This window comes from Trachypithecus francoisi, unplaced genomic scaffold (genome assembly GCF_009764315.1).
Source record: "Trachypithecus francoisi isolate TF-2019V2 unplaced genomic scaffold, Tfra_2.0 Lachesis_group17, whole genome shotgun sequence".
In the NCBI taxonomy this organism is placed as follows: Eukaryota; Metazoa; Chordata; class Mammalia; order Primates; family Cercopithecidae; genus Trachypithecus; species Trachypithecus francoisi.
This window is the reverse complement of record NW_022681462.1, coordinates 11,947,008-11,966,974: the sequence shown is the minus strand read 5'-3', so window position 1 is coordinate 11,966,974 and position 19,967 is coordinate 11,947,008. Positions and strand designations below refer to the sequence as shown.

General features: G+C 37.5%; 1 protein-coding gene across 6 annotated transcripts in view; it reads right to left on the bottom strand.

The window, feature by feature from the left end:
- LOC117099702 (WD repeat-containing protein 35) overlaps positions 1–19,967 on the bottom strand; it is a 124,627-nt gene that overhangs the window by 95,388 nt on the left and 9,272 nt on the right. For 2 of the 6 annotated variants that reach the window (XM_033239168.1, XM_033239178.1), the window contains one exon: positions 19,339–19,431. The exons of 2 other annotated variants lie outside the window; for them this stretch is intronic. In XM_033239168.1, coding sequence (XP_033095059.1) covers positions 19,339–19,431 — 93 coding nt within the window. Of the gene's footprint in view, positions 1–5,374; positions 5,561–8,115; positions 8,242–11,850; positions 11,997–12,768; positions 12,935–13,818; positions 13,953–17,360; positions 17,490–19,338; positions 19,432–19,967 lie in introns of all 6 variants that reach the window. 2 more of the 6 variants (XM_033239170.1, XM_033239176.1) reach the window with 2 other exon arrangements.

Here is a 19,967-nt window from a genome sequence, read left to right as displayed (position 1 = left end):
CTTAAAAAATCCTTAAAGGGTACCCATTTATCTTTAGTTAATAATGTAAAAAAGACTGCATTGACATGGTTAAATTCCTAGGACCCTCAGTTCTTTTGGGCTGGACTAAATATCTGGTATTATTGCTTACAAAAATGTCTTGACCTTGATGGAGCTTATGTTGAAAAATAAAAGTTTCTATTTTTATTTTTATCTGTTAATTCCATTTTTCCATGAACTTTCTGAAGTTCCCTCATATTTCTAAAGTTTCTGATCAGCTATAACCTCAAAACTCATTTTTATCCTATGATCAGTTATATAAGAGCTAATTTCATTTGTTACCGTTGCACCAAATGTCTCCATCTCGTTCTCCTCCTTTGAAGCAATATATAAATGACATGAGAAATTCAGAAAAATTCAGTTAACTCAAAAAAGACATGATTCGACCTAATGAAAATGGCTTATATACAAATAATCATCAATGACCAATATTAGGAAAATAATCAAGCATAATGCACATTTTACATCACATTGTTTTAAAGTGATCATTTCATTTTTCTTACTATTAGTCTCTGTTTCAGTATCTCGCACTAAGAATATTATTCTACTTAGATGTTTTTCCTGACTAGAACAACAATTTCAAATAAACCAGTTCTTTATGCACTATTAATACAGACTTTCTTTTTTCAGCATTTGATTAAAATTTGTTTAATTACTCAAAACATCTCAGGTACCCCATAGATAATATACATCTACTATTACCCATAACATTTTTTAAAAACTAAAAAGAACTCACTGAATTAATTTCATAAATATAAACCAAATAATAAAAATTATATTTAAAAAAATCATAATTTACTCTTCCACTACTTAAAATAAGCTTATTTACTGCCACGAAATACCACAAATAAATTGTATTTTTAAAATACATCTTTCATTTTTATCAGTTATACATGCTAGTAGTTTCAAAAATCAAATAGATCCACAAGGCTTCTTACTAAAAAATGGCAGCTCCCCCTAAGTTCACATTTCCTGCTCCCTTTACCGATCCTTTTGCTATTACCTCCACAAATCTAAGTAACGTGTTTACACTGCTACTTGTTTTATTTCAATTTAGTCCATTAGCTCTTGCCTCGCCACTACAAATGACAAGTCTTTAGCTTCCTTTCATTCCCTTTTCCACCCCACCCCTTCCACACAGGGGCACATTTCCATCCCTCTCTCTATTTTTAATGCCATTTTGTCAGATCAAAATTTAGGGTTGAGTATGTTTATTATACTTCAGTTAAAAGGTGTTTTAAGTTTAAAAAGGGTGATTACATCATTTTGACTATGTAAATGCTATTCACAACTCAGTCATCAAGTATATCATGATTTATTTTCTTTTCAAGCATATTCTTTCTCTGTAGTTGATAATTGTATTTTTTCTCTTTGATTAGTCTTCTATAGGCTTATTACTAACAGAAATCCCCAATAATCCCTGAATTATGTATATCTTGCTGCAAGGGCTCAAATATATCAGGTAGTCTATTAATGTCATCCCCCTGAATTTCTCTTGGAGCCTTCTGACGTTCTCTCCTCTGACTCACTGGACACGCTGCACCAAGGTCAGCTGGTACACTCTTCCTCACTGGTGTCCACTCTACTATTTCTTCTGCTTTCTTGGTTTATTCCTCATTTTGTTAGACTATTTCCTAAAGTAACTTCCTAAGATAGGGAAGCTTGGAAGGGAAATTTTTAGTGAGTTACACATCTAAAAATGTCTGTATTCCACCCATTTATTTATTTACTTACACTTTGAGACAAAGTATCACTCTGTCGCCCAGGCTGGAGTGGAGTAGCACATCTCGGCTCACTGCAACCTCTGCCTCCAGGGTTCAAGCGATTCTCCTGCCTCAGCCTCCCAAGTAGCTGGGATTACATGCACCTGCCACCACACCTGGCTAATTTTTGATATTTAGTAGAGATATGGTTTTGCCGAATTGGCCAGGCTGGTCCCAAACTCCTAACTTCAGGTGACCTGCCCACATTGGCCTCCCAAAGTGCTGGGCTACCCTCATATTTAATAGTAGTTGACTTCAGCCATGGAACTGTAGATGGAAAACCACTTTGCCTCCAAATTTTAAGGCAATTCTCCAAAGCATTGCTGTTGACAAGCAGAATGTCACTTTATGATCCCTGATGTTATGAAATCTGTGTTTCCTCTCTGAAAGCTTGTAAGATTGTTGTTTTCTCCCCAATGTTCTGAAATTCCACAATGATGTGTCTCGATGTGGAAATGTTTTTATTCACTGAGCTAGGCACTTCCAATCCAGAACATCAAGGATAATTTTCTTGAATTATTTTTCATACTTCCTCCCCTATATTTTGTATATTTTGCCTGTTCACTCTTTTTTATTATTTTCATTTATTTATTTATTTATTTTTGAGACAGAGTCTCACTCTGTCGCCCAGGCTGGAGTGCAGTGGTGTGATTTCAGCCCACTGCAACCTCCGCCTCCTGGTTCAAGCAGTTCTCCTGCCTCAACCTCCTGAGTAGCTGGGACTACAGGCGTACGCTGCCACGTCTGGCTAATTTTTTCTTTTTTTTTTTTTTTGAGACGGAGTCTCGCTCTGTCGCCCAGGCTGGAGTGCAGTGGCCGGATCTCAGCTCACTGCAAGCTCCGCCTCCTGGGTTCACGCCATTCTCCTGCCTCAGCCTCCCGAGTAGCTGGGACTACAGGCGCCCGCCACCTCGCCCGGCTAGTTTTTTGTATTTTTTAGTAGAGACGGGGTTTCACTGGGTTAGCCAGGATGGTCTCGATCTCCTGACCTCGTGATCCACCCGTCTCCGCCTCCCAAAGTGCTGGGATTACAGGCTTGAGCCACCGCACCCGGCCACTAATTTTTTCTATTTTAGTAGAGATAGGGTTTCACCATGTTGCCCAGGCCGGTCTTGAACTCCTGAGCTCAGGCAATCCGCCCACCTTGGCCTCCCAAAGTGGCCTGTTCACTCTTTTTAGAAATATTGTTGAAATGCTAAGCTTCCGGGACTGGTCCTCTAATTTTATCCTTTCACTCCTATTTTCCATTTCCTTGTCCTTTTGCTTTACTTTACAGGTGTTTTCCTTCATTTTACCTTCTAATCCTCCAGCCAAAGTTTTCATTATGGTCATCATATTTTTAGTTTCCAAAAACTTCCTCTTTTCTGGTATCCTTTTCTTTTTTTTTTTTTTTTTTTTTTTTTTTTGAGGCGGAGTCTCGCTCTGTCGCCCGGACTGGAGTGCAGTGGCCAGATCTCAGCTCACTGCAAGCTCCGCCTCCCGGGTTCCCGCCATTCTCCTGCCTCAGCCTCCCGAGTAGCTGGGACTACAGGCGCCCACCACCTCGCCCGGCTAGTTTTTTTTGTATTTTTTAGTAGAGACGGGGTTTCACCGTGTTAGCCAGGATGGTCTCGATCTCCTGACCTCGTGATCCGCCCGTCTCGGCCTCCCAAAGTGCTGGGATTACAGGCTTGAGCCACCGCGCCCGGCCCTCTGGTATCCTTTTCTTATTTGATGGATGTAATATCTCTTAACTCTCTGAGGGTAATATTGATGGTTCTTTCGAAATAATTTTTTTTTTTTTTTTGAGATAGAGTCTCAATTTCGCCCAGGTTGGAGTGCAATGGCGCGATCCTGACTCACTGCAACCTCCACCTCCCGGGTTCAAGCAATTCTCCTGCCTCAGCCTCCCAAGTAGCTGGGATTACAGGCGTGAGCCACCATGCCCAACTGATTTTGTATATTTAGTAGAGATGGGGTTTCACCATGTTAGCCAGGCTGATCTCGAACTCCCGACCTCAGGTAATCCGCCTGCCTCGATCTCTGAAAGTGCTGGGATTACAGGCGTGAGCCATCATGCCCAGCCCCGAAATAATGTTTTTCAGATGTGTCCTTCCTGCATAGTCTCTGCTTCTTCCAAGTTCATTTCTACTTGTGTTTAGCTGCTTTTCTCAAATGTCTGGTAATCCTTGTCTAACTGCTTATATTTAAGAGTCAGACATTGAAACGCTGTTTGGAACAGAGTTGTCTATAAGTGAGCCTCACTGACTGGCGTCTTTACTGTAAAGTGATGGGCAGGGCTACTTCCTTGGGGACTCCCGATCTCAGTATCTTTAGAAAGCTTTTCTCTTGAACAGGCCGAATTCTCCTGAGAAGACTTCCCACCTCAAAGCTCAATGCTTGGCTGCCAGTGTTCTGGGAACCAAGTAGGAAAAGAAGACTGGGGTCATGTTGAATAGGAAGCTTTTAATGTAATTGTCCTGTTTTCAGCAGAGTTCCCCCACCCTCAGCTCTGCTTGATGCTCTTCAGCACAGAGACTCTCTGATCCTCTCTGGAGAGTAAACCCGTCGTTGTAGGTGGCAGAAGGGCAGCTGCCTATGGACTCAGTATAGGGGAGTGGGATCACCTTCTTCTTATGTTTTTTTAAAAAGTTTTCTCTTTTCTGCATAATCTCTGGTACTTCCAAATTGCTTTTTTGCTTGTTTCTTTCTCCTACCAGGTACCCCCAAGTCCTGTGCCTCTTTGGAATCCCGTGATGTAAGCCAGTTGCCTCTGTTTTCTCCCCGAATGGCTATGATTCAGCTTTCTTAGGTCTGCTAAGGTAATTACCGCTAATCCACCTACTCTAACCTACAAAATGTTGTTGCCATTTCCTTTCCATTTCTGGACCCTTGGGCTTATGACTTTTTAAAAAACATCTTTACTGTCATTTAGCAAGTTTCAGGAGAGAATACCACCAAACATGGCTGTTCAAAGAGTCACCTTTAAGAAAAAACTCTTTACTTTTTAACGGGATAAAATAATTGATAACACAGCTAAAGACATCAGTAGTCCTTTTCAGAAATATTTACATACTTCTGCAAATATTTAAGTTGTTAGTATACTTTTTTAAAAGACATATTTATATTATTTATGTTATGCTATGATATATTAATTTTTACAGCAATATAACTCCAAATAAAAGATTTCTCAATGTCAAAAGCTACCCAAACTGCCATAAGTGTTCATTGCTGCATAATTTCTTCAGCATTTATGCATAGTAGACATCTGGATGTTCATTTTTGCTCATGAAATTTTAACTTGAAAAAGGACTGTGGTATTTTAAATATATTTCAGAAACAAAAAGCTTCAGTATTGAACCAGTCAGTATGAACTGCCGTGTGATTAGCTGCTTGAAGAAAAAAAATCAGGGACACGGCATCAATGGAGTCACAGAGTTTTCCAAAATTGGTCTAGACCAATAGCGCCAACAGACCCAATGTTTTAATGTACTTGCCAGTGTAGAGGCCATGCTTGAGAAGGTAGAAAACTATAACCCAATTCTGCCAAGCAGTTAGCCCATCTATGTCTTAAGATATCAAGAAACACCTACCTGAGGATGATTTTCATCAGCTTTTGTAGCCAAAATGCAGAAGTCGCCACAGGTAGTAATAGAAATGAGACCCTTCACATATTTAACATGTTTTTCATTGTGTTTTGTATCCCAGAAGACAACACAGTGCTCTGGACGATCAGGTCTGGTATATGCATAAACCACAGTATTTGAGCAATAACCCCACTAGGAAGAAAGGAAGGAGGAAAGGGAAGGAGTTTGAAAGGCAGAAGAACTATTTAGCATTAGGAAGCAAAATCGTATTATTTTATTTTTACTCTCGAAATATTGCAGATATTTATCACTGCTGACAAAATATATTCTTCAGAAAGAGAAGACAGATTCAACCTTTTATAAAAATAATAGAGATTTATAAAACAAAGAATGTACTGCAAATATAAATTCAGTTTGTCTAACTTTCCTTATTTTAATTGGTAAGATTTAAGCTTCAATGGTAAAAAATTTTCAGTAATCAATAATAGCTGCTGGAGAGGGGACAACAGGTAGCATGATCCCTGTCAAAGTTTCAATTGTGGATCTCCAAGTCAAAATTCAAAAATAGTCACTTTGCCTTTTTACCCCATCCATATTTTTTATATTTGCTTTTATCAGAGTAATATATTCACATAATATATGGTCAAATAATCCTACCTGGCTTATTTAAAACAAAAACAAATGCAGAACCCCCTGCCAAATTTGCTGTCTGGAATGGCCGTGTACAACTTCTTCAATTGCAACTATTCTGGTATTTATTTCTGAATCACATTATCTATTGATTATGGAACTTACACACTTACAGCTTTCCCTTCTAATCCTCCCAACATGTTTATATTTAATTTTGAATTAAAAAATGAAAATATATATATTAAAAATATTTTTAAAATGTTGATATTACCATAATTGTGTCTACCATTCAAACTAAGCTAAACCATGTTTAGCTTTTTGTATCCTGATTACTTTCTAAAATAAATTTTTTACTTTAAAATAGTTTTAGATGAACAGAAAAGTTGCAAAGATAGCACAGAGTTATCATATACCCCTCATCCATTTCCCTTATTGTTAACATTTTACATTACCATGGTATATTTGTCACAACTAGGAAATCAACATCACTATTAACTATACTACTATTACTATTAAGTAAATATCATACTTTATTTAGATTTCATTAGCTTTTCCCGAATGTCCTTTTACTATTCCAGAATCCCATTTGGGATACTTAGATTTAGTCATGTCACCTTAGGCTCCTCTGGGGTGTGACAATTTCTCAGTCTTTCCCTGTTTTTAAAGACCTCAACAGTTTTGAGGAGTATTTGAGGTCAAGTATTTTGTAAATTGTCCCTCAATTTGGGTTTGTCTGATGTTTTTCTCATGCTTAGATTGGACTTCAGGTTTTTAGGAAGACCAGCACAGAACCGAAGTGCACTTCTTTATCATGCCATATCAGGGGGTATGTGATATCCACATGGCATTCCTAATGATGTTAACCTTTATCACCTGGCCAAGGTTTGATTGCCAAGTTTCACCAATATAAAGCTACTTTATTTTTTTCCCCTCTCCATACCCTACTCTTTGGAAACTAAGTGTAGCCACACTCAAGCCAGGGGAACAGTGGACTATGTTCCACCTCCTGGAGAAGGCAATATCTAAGTAAACTGGAATAATTCTGTAAGGAAGATTTGTTTCTTCTCTCCCATTTATTTATTTATTCAAATAATCCATCTATATCAGCATCAACTCTTGGGCATTTATACTTTGGGTCACAATAAAATAATACATCATTTATTTGATTCTTCAAAGTGCTCCAGCTTTGGCCATTGGGAAGCTCTTTCGTGTTCTTTTGACATTTCCCCATCCTTTTGTTGTCTGAGCACTTCCTTACTTGCTGGGACTATAAACTGTTTCAGGCTTACCTTGTATTTTCCCTGCCCTAGTCCTAGAATCAGCCATTTCTCTAAGGTCCTTCACCTTTCAAAAATTAAATATAGAAGAGTTTTATAACAAATAGTTTACCAGATCAATCTCATATTTGAGAGCTTGCTTCTGGATCAAATGTTAAATTCAAGATAAAATACTGATTATATATTACGCTGCTTATTCTCATTTTCTCCTTCTAATCCATTCTCTGCCCTTCTCTACCCTGCTGTGAGCCTTGGAGCCTAGTTTCTACGAACTCCATCACCTGGGCTACCTGGCCATCTGGTTCCCAGTTGGGTTTCGCCAATAGAAAGCACCAGCAAGTGGAGAGGTGAGTTGGAATATTTATTCCCCAAATCCCTCTCTGCCTGGCCGGTTGGCAAGGTCTGGGCTCCTGCAGAGCAGCCCCTCTTGCACAGCCACAGCTCTTGTGGGTTCCAGGAGCCTGACTCCTTTGTCTTGCCCCTTCAGGCCCAGGGCTGGTGATGGCTTCTCATTGATGCTAATCTTTGGGTGCTACTTTTTATCATCCCTTGCTGTTCCCCTTAGCCCTGCCCATATCTCTGTAATAAGTGTTTCATCAGTCTCTCTTCAATTACTCCTCTGAATGTACCATCTGTTTCTGGCTAAGACATTGAGTCATGGAGTAATTTTACTAACTATATATAGTATTCTAGAAAAGTTTACTAGGTCTAAGGTCTTTACACAAAAAGGCTTCCTTTCTGCTAGCTCCTAAAATAAGACAGCTTTGAATACACTTTGAGCGATAACAAAATTATTTGGTAAGAAACACTGTTTATTTTACAACTGCTCTTAATATTTACCTTATAATTAGGTCGAATGTTTGCAAAATATATAAAGGAATCAACAGCTAGTGCAATTTTCAGTCCACCTCCTTCCCAAGATAGTGCAGATATTTCCTTCCCAGGAACTTTCAAAGTACCCAGATGCTGAAAAAGAAAGTTATCTTTAACCTAAAGTATAACAATTAAATACAAATTACCACCAATCACTTCATAAAGGTCAAAAGTGGTATGAACATTATTTTGTGAAAAGTTACTACTCACTTTAAAATCATGTTTCTTCAATTTTTATAATGAAAAACATGCATATAAGAAAAACTTACAAACTATATCCGAAGAATTCAATAGCAAATGTCATCAAATCTAAAATGCCATAGACTGAAACATGCATTTTTATGTACAACTAAGGAAAGGAAAAAACACATTGCTAATTAAAATACAGCAACTTTGATTATAAGATGCCTCCTCATTTTAGAGTTATAAAAAATTACATTTCTTAGAATCAACGAAATATATTAGCAAATTCAATCATAAAGTCTTGTCTTTCTCTTTCATCCCCTCATATCCAACTAGTCACCAAATCCTATTGCTTTTACTCCTTTCCACTCTCTGTAATTACCTTTTTAATGGATTGAATTGTGGTAATAGCTTCCTAACTTTAAGTCTTACCTTTCATCTATTTCCTTATTCTCCCCCTCTGCCCTCCCAATTCAATCTCTACTGTGCTGTCACAACTATCTTTCTGGAACACAGATCTAATCATAACTTACCCTGCTTTTTAAAAGGTTTAATAACTTTTAAAAATCAGTAACTCCCCACTATCACATTCTTTAGCATGGCATACAATGCCTGTTTCCCATCTTATCCAAAACCATAGTATGTGGCTTAATATCCCACTATTTAGCCATAACTGCTGTGTGCCTGCTCATGAAGGAACTACTCTGCCTCCACACCTCTGGCCTATACAATATCCCTTCTGCCTGAAATCCCCCTCTCTTTTCCTCACAGCTCCCCTGTCCTTACTGGTCCTTGTCCTCCTGGAGCACGCCTATTCATCCATCAAGATACAGCTCAAATACTGCTTCCTCAACGAGTCCTGCCTTCTCCGACTCTATGGTTCCAAAGAATTAGAGAATGAGCTCCTTAAGAGTACTAACTGCATCATATTCACATTTATTTCCCTTTCCATTAATAGATTATTTGATAAACTGATAGTCAATATATATCTCCAATAAATATACATTCAAATTAATTTTTTCATATACTAATAGTACTTCTTATGACCAAATTAATGAGTGAATAAATGAATACAAACACTTTTTTAATGTGGCTATAAAACAACCAAACATTTTTAATCTATACCTTTCATTTGACAGAATGATATAATCCCAAAATTTCAATGAACTTTGCTGGTATCCCTTGTTCTAAGTAGATATACTCTAGGGTCAAATTTAATGTTACTATAGTTTGAATGTCTGTCCTCTCCAAAACTCAGGTTGAAATTAATTGCCATTTTGACAGTATTGAGAGATGAGACCTTTAGGCAGTGATCAGAGCCTGAGGCCCTCATGGCTGGGACTACTGCCATTTTACAAAGGGGAATTAGGTCCCTTCTTGTCTCTCTGTTGCACTCTCTTTGCCCTTCTTCCTTCCACCATGCAATGATGCAGCAGGAAAGCCCTCACCAGATGTCAGCAGCTCAATACTGGACTTCTCCTCCTCCAGAACTGTAAGCCAATAAGTTTCTATTAACATACACTATGCAGTCTGTGGTATTCTGTCATAGCAGCACGTAATAGAGTAAGAAAAATGTATTGAGCTCCATTTTGCCAAGGAAACCAATGGAAGAAAAAGCTCAAAGTTTTAACCTACGAAGGGCTGATCTATCTGTCTTGCTACCTGTATGAAATTAAAGGGGAACCAGCAAGCTCTCTACAGTACTCTTGGTATTGATCCATCCATAAGAGGAAGAGAATACAGCCATCTTCTAACTACAAACCCGTCAGGATGTGGCAGTAGCAAGGAAAGAAAACCACCTTTTAGTAAGCCTTCATTACGTGCCAGGCACTGTGTAGGCATTTCCTCATTGTAATCTCCTTTAATCTTTACAACAGCACCATGACATATTTCCTTTATTTCTGAAAATAACTAAACTGTGTCTCAGAGCCTAAATAACTTCTCTATGTCAAACTACACTGTAGAAAATGAATTCAATGCCAGATCAACTTGACTACAAACCCTATGCTCTGTTATCTCCTACCATGGCTAAGACCACAGTGCAAAAACCAGGAGCCCCTGGACCTCAGAATTTAAAAGCAAATGCTTCTCTGAGGTTTCCTTAAGTTTAAATCATTATGTTTAAATTGTTAGATAACTTCCATCCAGGTTGTCTTTCCTACCTTAACAATAACACAGATCCAAATAATTCCCCATATATTCACTCACTCAGAAAATACTGACTACTATGCCCTGAGGAACTATGCTAAATACTTTCAGTTACAGCTAGACCAAAACCCACTTACAGTTTCAGTTTAACACTTAACACATTATTTTGCAAGATAAAAAAACAGACTTTAGAACCCATGTTTTTCTACCTGGGGAAGGCTGTACTAACAAAAATAAGCAGATAAAACATGATGATAAATAAGTAAACGGCAATCAACAAAAATAACCAATAAAGAACATTAATTAAGAAGGAGGTTATAAATATAGAAATAATTAGAATGCAGATTTTTAATTATTTAGGAACCTTGAAAACTATGCTTTTTTTTTTCCCTTCACTTTTACATCTACCAGAAATATTGTCATTTGACAATGTATAGGGAGCATCTACTTTCTACAGTATCTTCTACTGGGTAACTTTGAGATACTGATTCAAAAGCATCAGAAGACATCATTTCTTGCCCTAAAAGAAATTATTAAAATACACAAAAATAATATTAAAACAACTGGTACAGGCTTTTATGCAGCCAAAAATACATATCACTGTAGTCTATGGTGAATTTATAAAAGCCAACAGGGTATCCAAAAGGGACAAAATATAGTATTGGGTTAGAAAATAAGATATTCAAAAAACGTATTAAGCTTAGTTATTAATAAGCTCTCACTTCCTAAATTATTTAAAATTCACAATATATTAATTATTCTACTTGACGTTTTCCAATGCTACTTCTGAAAATTCTCTTTTAAAATTAAATTTATTAAAAATACTATTGAGAAGGATAATACCCATATGTACATTTATGAAAACAATGCTTGTATTTTAATGTAGCATCACTTAAGATTAATTATTAAATTTTCTTCAAATAATTGATTACTTTGCAACAAATTAAAAGTATTAGAAGTTTGGAGGAAGGACAGACAGATATGTATGTTTAATATCTAAACACATGTAAAATATCACACTAAAAATCTGAAAAATTAATCTGAAACAACTATATTACACTAAATACTACTCAAAAGCTGGCTATGAAAAGAGACACATATTCGGATCACAGAGAATTCAAAATAACTGCTCCATGGTGATTTCTTATGTCAAACTTCTCGTTTTCTGAATGTATAAAATTGTAACTTTTATTTTATAATTATAAAACTATAAGATTATAAAATTCCATGATAAAATACAACAAAGATTTATATTATGAAGATGAAATATCCCTAAAAGAAATTACACCATTTCCTTTGTTCTTTTTTCCCCTACCTTACTCACTGCACATTTAAATAGAAAGAAAGAAGAACAAATTTGAATGCATTTACCTCACCAAACGGAGTGTAAAACTGCACAATGTTCACATCTTTGTCCTGCATGGCCGCCTTCTGGAAGCCCGCCACAGCTAACACACTGCCCATGTGGTTCCACTGGATGCCTACTACGTACATGCCAGTGTCAATCAAAACGGGATCTAGTCAAAAAGAGAAAAATGAGGTCACTGTGGGAAAAGATGTAGCCTACAGAATGTTATACTCTTAACAACAACTTTTAAATACTTTTAAAACTTTCCACGTTTTTAAAAAAACAGGGCTGGGTACAATGGCTCACGCCTATAATCCCAACACTTTAGGAGGCTGAGGCGGGCAGATCACTTGAGTCCAGGAGTTCAAGATCAGCCTGGGCAACATGGCAAAACTCTGTCTCTACGAAAAATACAAAAATTAGCCAGGGGTGGTGGTGCACACCTATGGTCCCAGCTCCTCAGGAGGCTGAGATGGGAGGATCCCTGGAGCCCTGGAAGCCAAGGCTGCAGTGAGCCAAAAATGCACCACTGCACTCTAGCCTCGGCAACAGAGCAAGACCCTGTCGCAAAAAAAAAAAAAAAGGTTAAAAATTAGAAATTGAGGCCAGGCACAGTGGTTCACGCCTGTAATCCCAGCACTTTGGGAGGCTGAGGCAGGTGGATCACGAGGTCAGGAGATCGAGACCATCCTGGCTAACATGGTGAAACCCCATCTCTACTAAAAATACAAAACATCAGTCAGACGTGGTGGCATGCACCTGTAGTCCCAGCTACTCGGGAGGCTGAGGTAGGAAAATCGTTTGATCCCGGGAGGCAGAAGTTGCAGTGAGCCAAGATCGTGCCACTGCACTCCAGCCTGGGTGACAGAGTGAGACTCTATCTCAAAAAGAAAAAAATAATAATAAATTTAAAAAATTTTTTAAACAGAAAAATTCCTTACTTTGGTCATTCTCATGTCTCATTATTTGGCATCTTCCATTGTCGAAGCAAACAGCAAGGCAAGGGCAATCAGGCTCCACATAGCCTTCTGTGCCATGGTACCAGTGAATCCCAGCAATGCTGATAGCTCCAGTGACATTCACCAAACAACTCAGTTTCATTTTCATCTAAATAAAATTGTCTAGATTTAATATTTTACATTTTAAAACAGAACAGTATAGATACAATCTCAATAGAGTACTGTAGAAAGAATGCTGAAAATACAATCTAAAAATCAGGTGGCAAATTAAAGCTTAATCACTTTACTGGTATATAGGCCATGGACAAATCACCTAAATGTCCATTTTCCCCACATGTAAAAAATGAGGATTAAAAAACACTGAGTTTTTATGAGACTCAAATAACAAGTATATGAAAGTACTTTGAAAACAGCAAAATGTCATATAAAAGTTCATTATTTTACTTCCACCAGTGAGTGGATTTACTTAGTGTCCTAAACCTTGCTAAAAAACAAAACTGCCCCATCAGTAATCATAGATTATAGCTAAACGTTGCAAAGCCAGAATTTTTCTCCAGATTATGCTGACTGATCCTATTCTATTTTACCTTCTTTCCAGGGATTGATTTTTCTCACTTACCATTTAAGTCTGTCATTCTTTTTACAAACAACCATTGGTAGCTTGCTACAAAAATACCCTTTGGTATCTACATGTAAACTTTGGCTTCAGATAACAGAAGACACTTAAAAAACTTAAACTGCACATCGCCCTACTCATTATCCCTCTGCTTAAATGCACTGACATCTTGTCCTTTCTACCTACCAAAAAAAATGGAACTAAAAGTTACACTCTAACTTGTGGCACTAATTTGCTTTGAGAAAACCAAAATTTTATTTAATTAAAAAAAAATTTAGATGATTGGGAAAAAGAAAAAAATTCTGACTTGAAGACTTTACACAAACCATCATAACAAATAAATGTATATACAAAGATGAATGATATGTACGATCATATAAAATTATATAAACAAGACTGATGATACACATACTTACTATAAAATTTCCTTGATTATCATAAATGTGTATTTCCCCATTTGCCATTCCAAAAAGTAAGACTTTACTGTCCGCAGACCATGTTACATGGGATAGCTGTTTACCCTTCAGGTCTTTTCCCCAAATACGATTGCCTAAAACAAAACATTATTAAAAGTTGTTTAAGGCCATGATCCTCCAACAACTGCTTTCGAAATGTTTGTTTTCCTAAAGATCTTGCAAATTCTTCACAGCATTCATGCATTCATTCCATTTATTTGGCCAATATTTACTGAGCACCTATATGTGCCAAATACCTGCAAAGACATTTGAAATAGTAGCTGTTTCAAACTTTCTCCCCTTTCTTCTAAACTCTGATGCTGGATCTCACTCCCAATTAGCAGTTGAGCCCATCTTCTACTTTGGAAAGAAAATAAAAGCACCCAAAAAACAAATTCCTCATTCCCATCTTCAACAATTCAGAACATAACTGAATCCACACTTACACTTTCTGCTTTACCCACTAATACAAAAGAAGAGGTATTTCCCCAGTCAGTCCCCTGTCTAAGGCTAATTCCTCTATGTATTCTCTGATCTAATCCCTTCCTACCTTTGCAAAGATCTCCCTTTATTGACTACTCTCATTTTCTCTTTCTCATTAAACTCTTCACTCCAGGGCCTTTCTTATGTGGATTTAAACACATGCAGATCTATTTCTCTTTGAAACCACCAGCTTAAATAAAATAAAATAAAATAAACACTCTTATTAACCCCAAGTTCCCCCTGTAACTACTACCTATTTCTACCATTCCTTTCCCAATCAAACTTCATGAAAGAGTTCCTCACACCTATAGTCTCCACTTCAACTCCCACTCAACCCTTAACCCCTCCCAATCTGGTTTCTGCCCCGCAACTCCATTGAAACTGCCTACAACATACACTATTTGGGTGATGGTTATATACTAATAGTCCAGACCTCACCAATATTCAATATATCCATATAACAAACCTGCACTTGTACCCCCTAAATCTATAAAAATAATAAATAAAAAAAGAAGAAACCAAACCTGTTGACACCTTGATCTTGGACTTCCAGAGTCTAGAACTCCGAGAAAATAAATTTCTGTTGTTTAAGAAAAAGAAAGAAACTGCCTTCATGGACGTCACTAAAGCCAAGCCAATTGACACATTTCTTTTTTACCACTCCCTCCTTCTTGAACTCTCTTTGCTGCCATTAGCCCATGTACTCCTTTATCTCCAAGACTCCTACTTTTCAACATCCTTCTTCTGCCCATCCCTGAAATGTTGCTGATTACCACCCCGCCCCCCCACCGGGACAGGGTCTCACTCTGTTGCCCAGGCTAGAGTGTAGTGGTAAGATCATGGCTCACTGCAGCCTCAACCTCTCAGGCTCAAGCAATCCTCCCACTTTGGCCTCCCAAGTGATTGGGACTACAGGAGTGTGCCACCACACCCAGATACTTTGCTTTTTTATTTTCAGCAGAGACAAGGTCTTGCTATGTTGTCCAAGCTGGTCTCAAACTCCTGAGCTCAAGCAATCCTCCTGCCTTGGCCTCCCAAAGTGCTGGGACTGTAGGCATAAGCCACCATCCCCAGCCTAAGTATTGCTGAATCTTAACTCTACAAATGCCCTTAAGTTTTGTTCAACTACTTCAATGGTTTAAATTACCATGCATATGCTGGTGGTTCCCAAAATTTTATGTTCAGCACAGATGTTTTTGAGCTGCAGATATGTATGTCTAACTACGGTCTGGATAGATTTACTTGAATGGCCTATGGCATGACAAAATCAACATATCCAATAGAGAAATTTTCCCTTAAAATCATTCTTTCTCCACACTATTTTAATGAAAGGCATTGCCATCCATCCAGCTGCCCAAGCTGAAACTCTGGATACTGCCCTGGGGACTTCCATCCTCTCATCCCCAATCTTAACTATTCTGCCTCCTGAGTATGTCTAAAATCTACTTACTTCCATTCCCTTGTCATTACCTGGATGGCTACCATCCACCATAATCTCTCACCTGAATTGCCAGAGTAGTTTCCTGATACAGCTGCCCATTATCTTTCTTTCCTTTCTCTATTCTTCATATGTAGCACAGAGCTTTTTCTAAGGAACAATCTTATCACATTGCTCCCATTCTTAAAACTTTTCATTGGCCTCCCAAGTGCTGTTGGACTTAAGTCCAAACACCTTAATATAAATTATGATCTGCATGATCCGGCCTCTGTTTCTCTCTCTAGATTCACTGCATACTACTCTTCACCTTTAGTATTATACCCTACTGATAATCAACTTTTTTCAGTGGCCCAAACATAGCTAAGTGCAACTCCTCTGGACCTCCTCAAATGCTATTTCTTAGGGCTGAGACATTCTACATACCAATCTACCTTGTGGCTAATGCCTCAGCATCAGCATCACTTCCTCCAGGAAGCCTTTTCTGATCCCTCCAAGTCTGCATTAGGTGGCCACTTCTACATGCTCCTGTATTTTCCCCATCTTGGCGCTTATCACAGGGTACTGTAATTTCTTGGTTACTTATCCATCTCTCCTGATCTAGGTCTGGTCATTGCTGTACCCTTAGTTCCTAAAATGATAGCTGTTGCTTTATAGGCTCTCAGAAACATTTGTTGAATACATGAAGTTACACATACACACACTCACAGAGGGAGAGAGAGAAAGCGCGCACGCGCATGAGAGAGAAAATAAAAATGATTTTAAAATATATTATTTATCTACAGAGTTTCAAATTAAAACAAAGGTGCAGACTTTCAGAAGACCCAGTTTTATCTATTACTAGAATTTGAAAAATGTGGGTTTTTTTTTTTTTTTTTTTTTTTTTTTTGAGGCGGAGTCTCACTCTGTGGCCCAGGCTGGAGTGCAGTGGCCGGATCTCAGCTCACTGCAAGCTCCGCCTCCCGGGTTTACGCCATTCTCCTGCCTCAGCCTCCCCAGTAGCTGGGACTACAGGCGCCCGCCATCTCGCCCGGCTAGTTTTTGTATTTTTAGTAGAGACGGGGTTTCACCGTGTTAGCCAGGATGGTCTCGATCTCCTGACCTCGTGATCCGCCCGTCTCGGCCTCCCAAAGTGCTGGGATTACAGGCTTGAGCCACCGCGCCCGGCCAAAATGTGGGTTTTTAAGGCTATAAACTACAACCAACAATGACATGTTCAGTTTTAATAAAAATGACCACAGAGTTTTTGAAACTAGGGTCTACGTATATGTACAGACTAACCAATATAAAGAGAAATTACATAATGAGGCAGGCATGTTTAAAATAATGCTGAAAAGTTAATTCACTTTTTTCAATGCCACAGTAGAAAATAAAAAAACAGACTTTTTTCCTTGAATATACATAAAAACAGATGGTTAAAACCAAAGAACAGTTCTTGAACGTCATCAAATTGTATATCAAATATTTTCTTTTTATGTCTATTTTTCAATCAGAATGCTAACATATGATAACTAACTTAAATCTCTAAAGAAGAAAACTGTCAGCCAGATATTGATCTTAGTTCTATGTCCAATCAATGCATTACCATCCACTGAACCAACTATCACAGTCCCATCTTCATATACAATGCAGATCTTCTGTCCGTCAGCATTCCAGCTCATACTGCGAACAACTGATTTACTTCGATTGGTGGTCATCTCCTTAAACCAAGAGCCTGTTTTCACAAATTTAAAAAATTACAAGTCAAAACTTTCACATCTATTAAACAGTACTTAAGAATTGAAAGCAATCTATAAAGTACACCATGGGATAAATAACTGCAAAGTTTTCTACAACCTGAGACATTAAACTATAAAGCTTCCAAATCCAACAAAAACACAATGAAAAATTAACTTGGGCTTAACTGATAACTGCTTCAAAGATTATCACAGAAAACATAATAAATGCCCATCCTTTGTTTCCTCTTTCTTTCTTTCCCTGTCTCTTTCTTTCTGTCAATTAAAAAATAAACTTACTTTGCTTTTTCAGAGCCAAAACTACTGCTTTTTCTGAAAGCCTAACTTTTCCCACTTGAACAATATGGTTCAGATCATAACCAAGAAAAAAACTCCAAGTAACAATAACTTTATATGTACACATAAACTCTCCAATGAATAATTATGAGCATATTAAATACAGCATATTAGTTACCATCACAAAGAGAATGAAGCCAAAAACTACACAGCATATTAGGTAAAACCCTAAGTAAGCCTGCTTGAAAAAATTCTAATCAGTTTATATTACATTAGTGATGCCACATCTCTAATGCTGAATGACAAAAATATTCTAGTTGTATGCAGGGTAGGAATGAGATGTAACTTGTCTTTTAGCATAACCAAATTACAGGCAAAAAAAATAGGTTATTCGGTTTTTGTTTTTCTTAAAGGCTTTTTGACATACCAACATAGGAAACTCTGGCCTGCAGCCAAGAAAATAATCATGCAATTTGGAATAACTGGTCAGAGCAGGCTAACAGAATCCAGACTGAGACCCAGAGAAGACCTGAAGACCTACCTTGGAAACAGACAAAGTTTACTCCAATCCACTGAACTTTCACATTCTATCCCCTACACACACATACACACACTTTCTTAAAAAATTAAAGTATTATAGCATATCTTTAGTGAAGACTTTTTAAATGGTATGCCCTGCCATTTAAAACAGCACACAGGAACTTTTCAAAACCGCACACATAAACTTTTCAAAACAGCACACATGAACCAAGGCACCCTTCCCTTTTGAAGATGATGGCTACAGGCCTTAGGAGAACATGTATGATGAGCTGTTTTTCTCGTAGAAGTGGTATATCTAAGTTAATCCTTCTTTTACCCTCCCTTTCTCTTGTAGACAAGAGGCACAAACCGTGAATCAGTAGTCAGAGTTGAGATAAAATCTGTATCCATAAAAGAAAAGGAAACTAACTGGCCCATGCAGGAAATGAATTATTCTCTTTGACTTCTTACTAAATGTGTTTTCATCTACTGAGATAACTCTAGCCACTCATTTATTCATTCATTCAACAAACATTGACTGAACGTGTACACTGTGCTATGCATTATAAAAGGTTCTACATATAAAACGATGAACAAACAGTCATTTTCCCTTTCCTCTCAGAGCTTACAGTCTACTCAGGGACCAATATTAAATACACACTTACATACACATAAATGTAATTATAAACTGGAACTACCTAGGAAGTAATTCTTATTGGAAATCTGGGGGGGTGGAAAAAGAGCTATCTCAAGTAGAAGCTATTCTTCTGCTAAGAGTCTAACTTCATTTTGGAGATAGCCAACGATCACCTAATTCACTTTCTTAAAAACAGGGTTAAAGTGAAAAAAAAAAAAAAAAAAAAGTGAAAAGTAGGCAGCAATAAATCCAGAAATATTACCACTGTGCAGTCAGGATGAACTCCTGTTGTTAGTAAAAGAGGTCTATTTTGGAGATGTTATTTATCCATCCAAATACTGTAAGCTAGATGCCAACTTGTGAAAAATTAAATAAGCTCTCCTAGAAATGTATACCTTTATATAACATCCACACAATGATAAGCCCATTTTCATCACTGGTAGTCAACTTCTGATACTGTTCATTCCATGTTACAACTTGAACAGAACCTAGAACATTATAAAACAATTTAGAAACTTAAAGGTTACAACTGATTTCAAATTTATATTTTTATATAAACACCAAGACCATGTTAAAATCAATATGGTTCCTGCACAGCTAACTAGTCTTTAATATTCCTTAAAACCTATTCATAGGATGCAGTTATTGATATCACTAATTTTCTATAACAATGCATAATACTGTTTTTCATATCTATCCCTATTTCATCCCAGTGAAGACACCTATCATGGCGAGCTACAAGAACTACCATATACCTGATGATAGAAACAAATACAAGCATGGTTTACCCAATTGGCCTGACTCCCAAAAATAATGATGTCCAAAGGACACAATATTAAGTACTTGTTTAGGAAATTTTTATCATTTTTGGTAGATATGTCCCATAATCTCTCTTCTGCCAACCCCTCACCCCTGTTTTCCATTCTATTGATAAAACACTCTTGAGCATGTCTTAAACCTCCAGGGTACGTGAATAATTGATGACTTTTCATTTTTTAATCCCTAAATACTTTAGTGTACATGT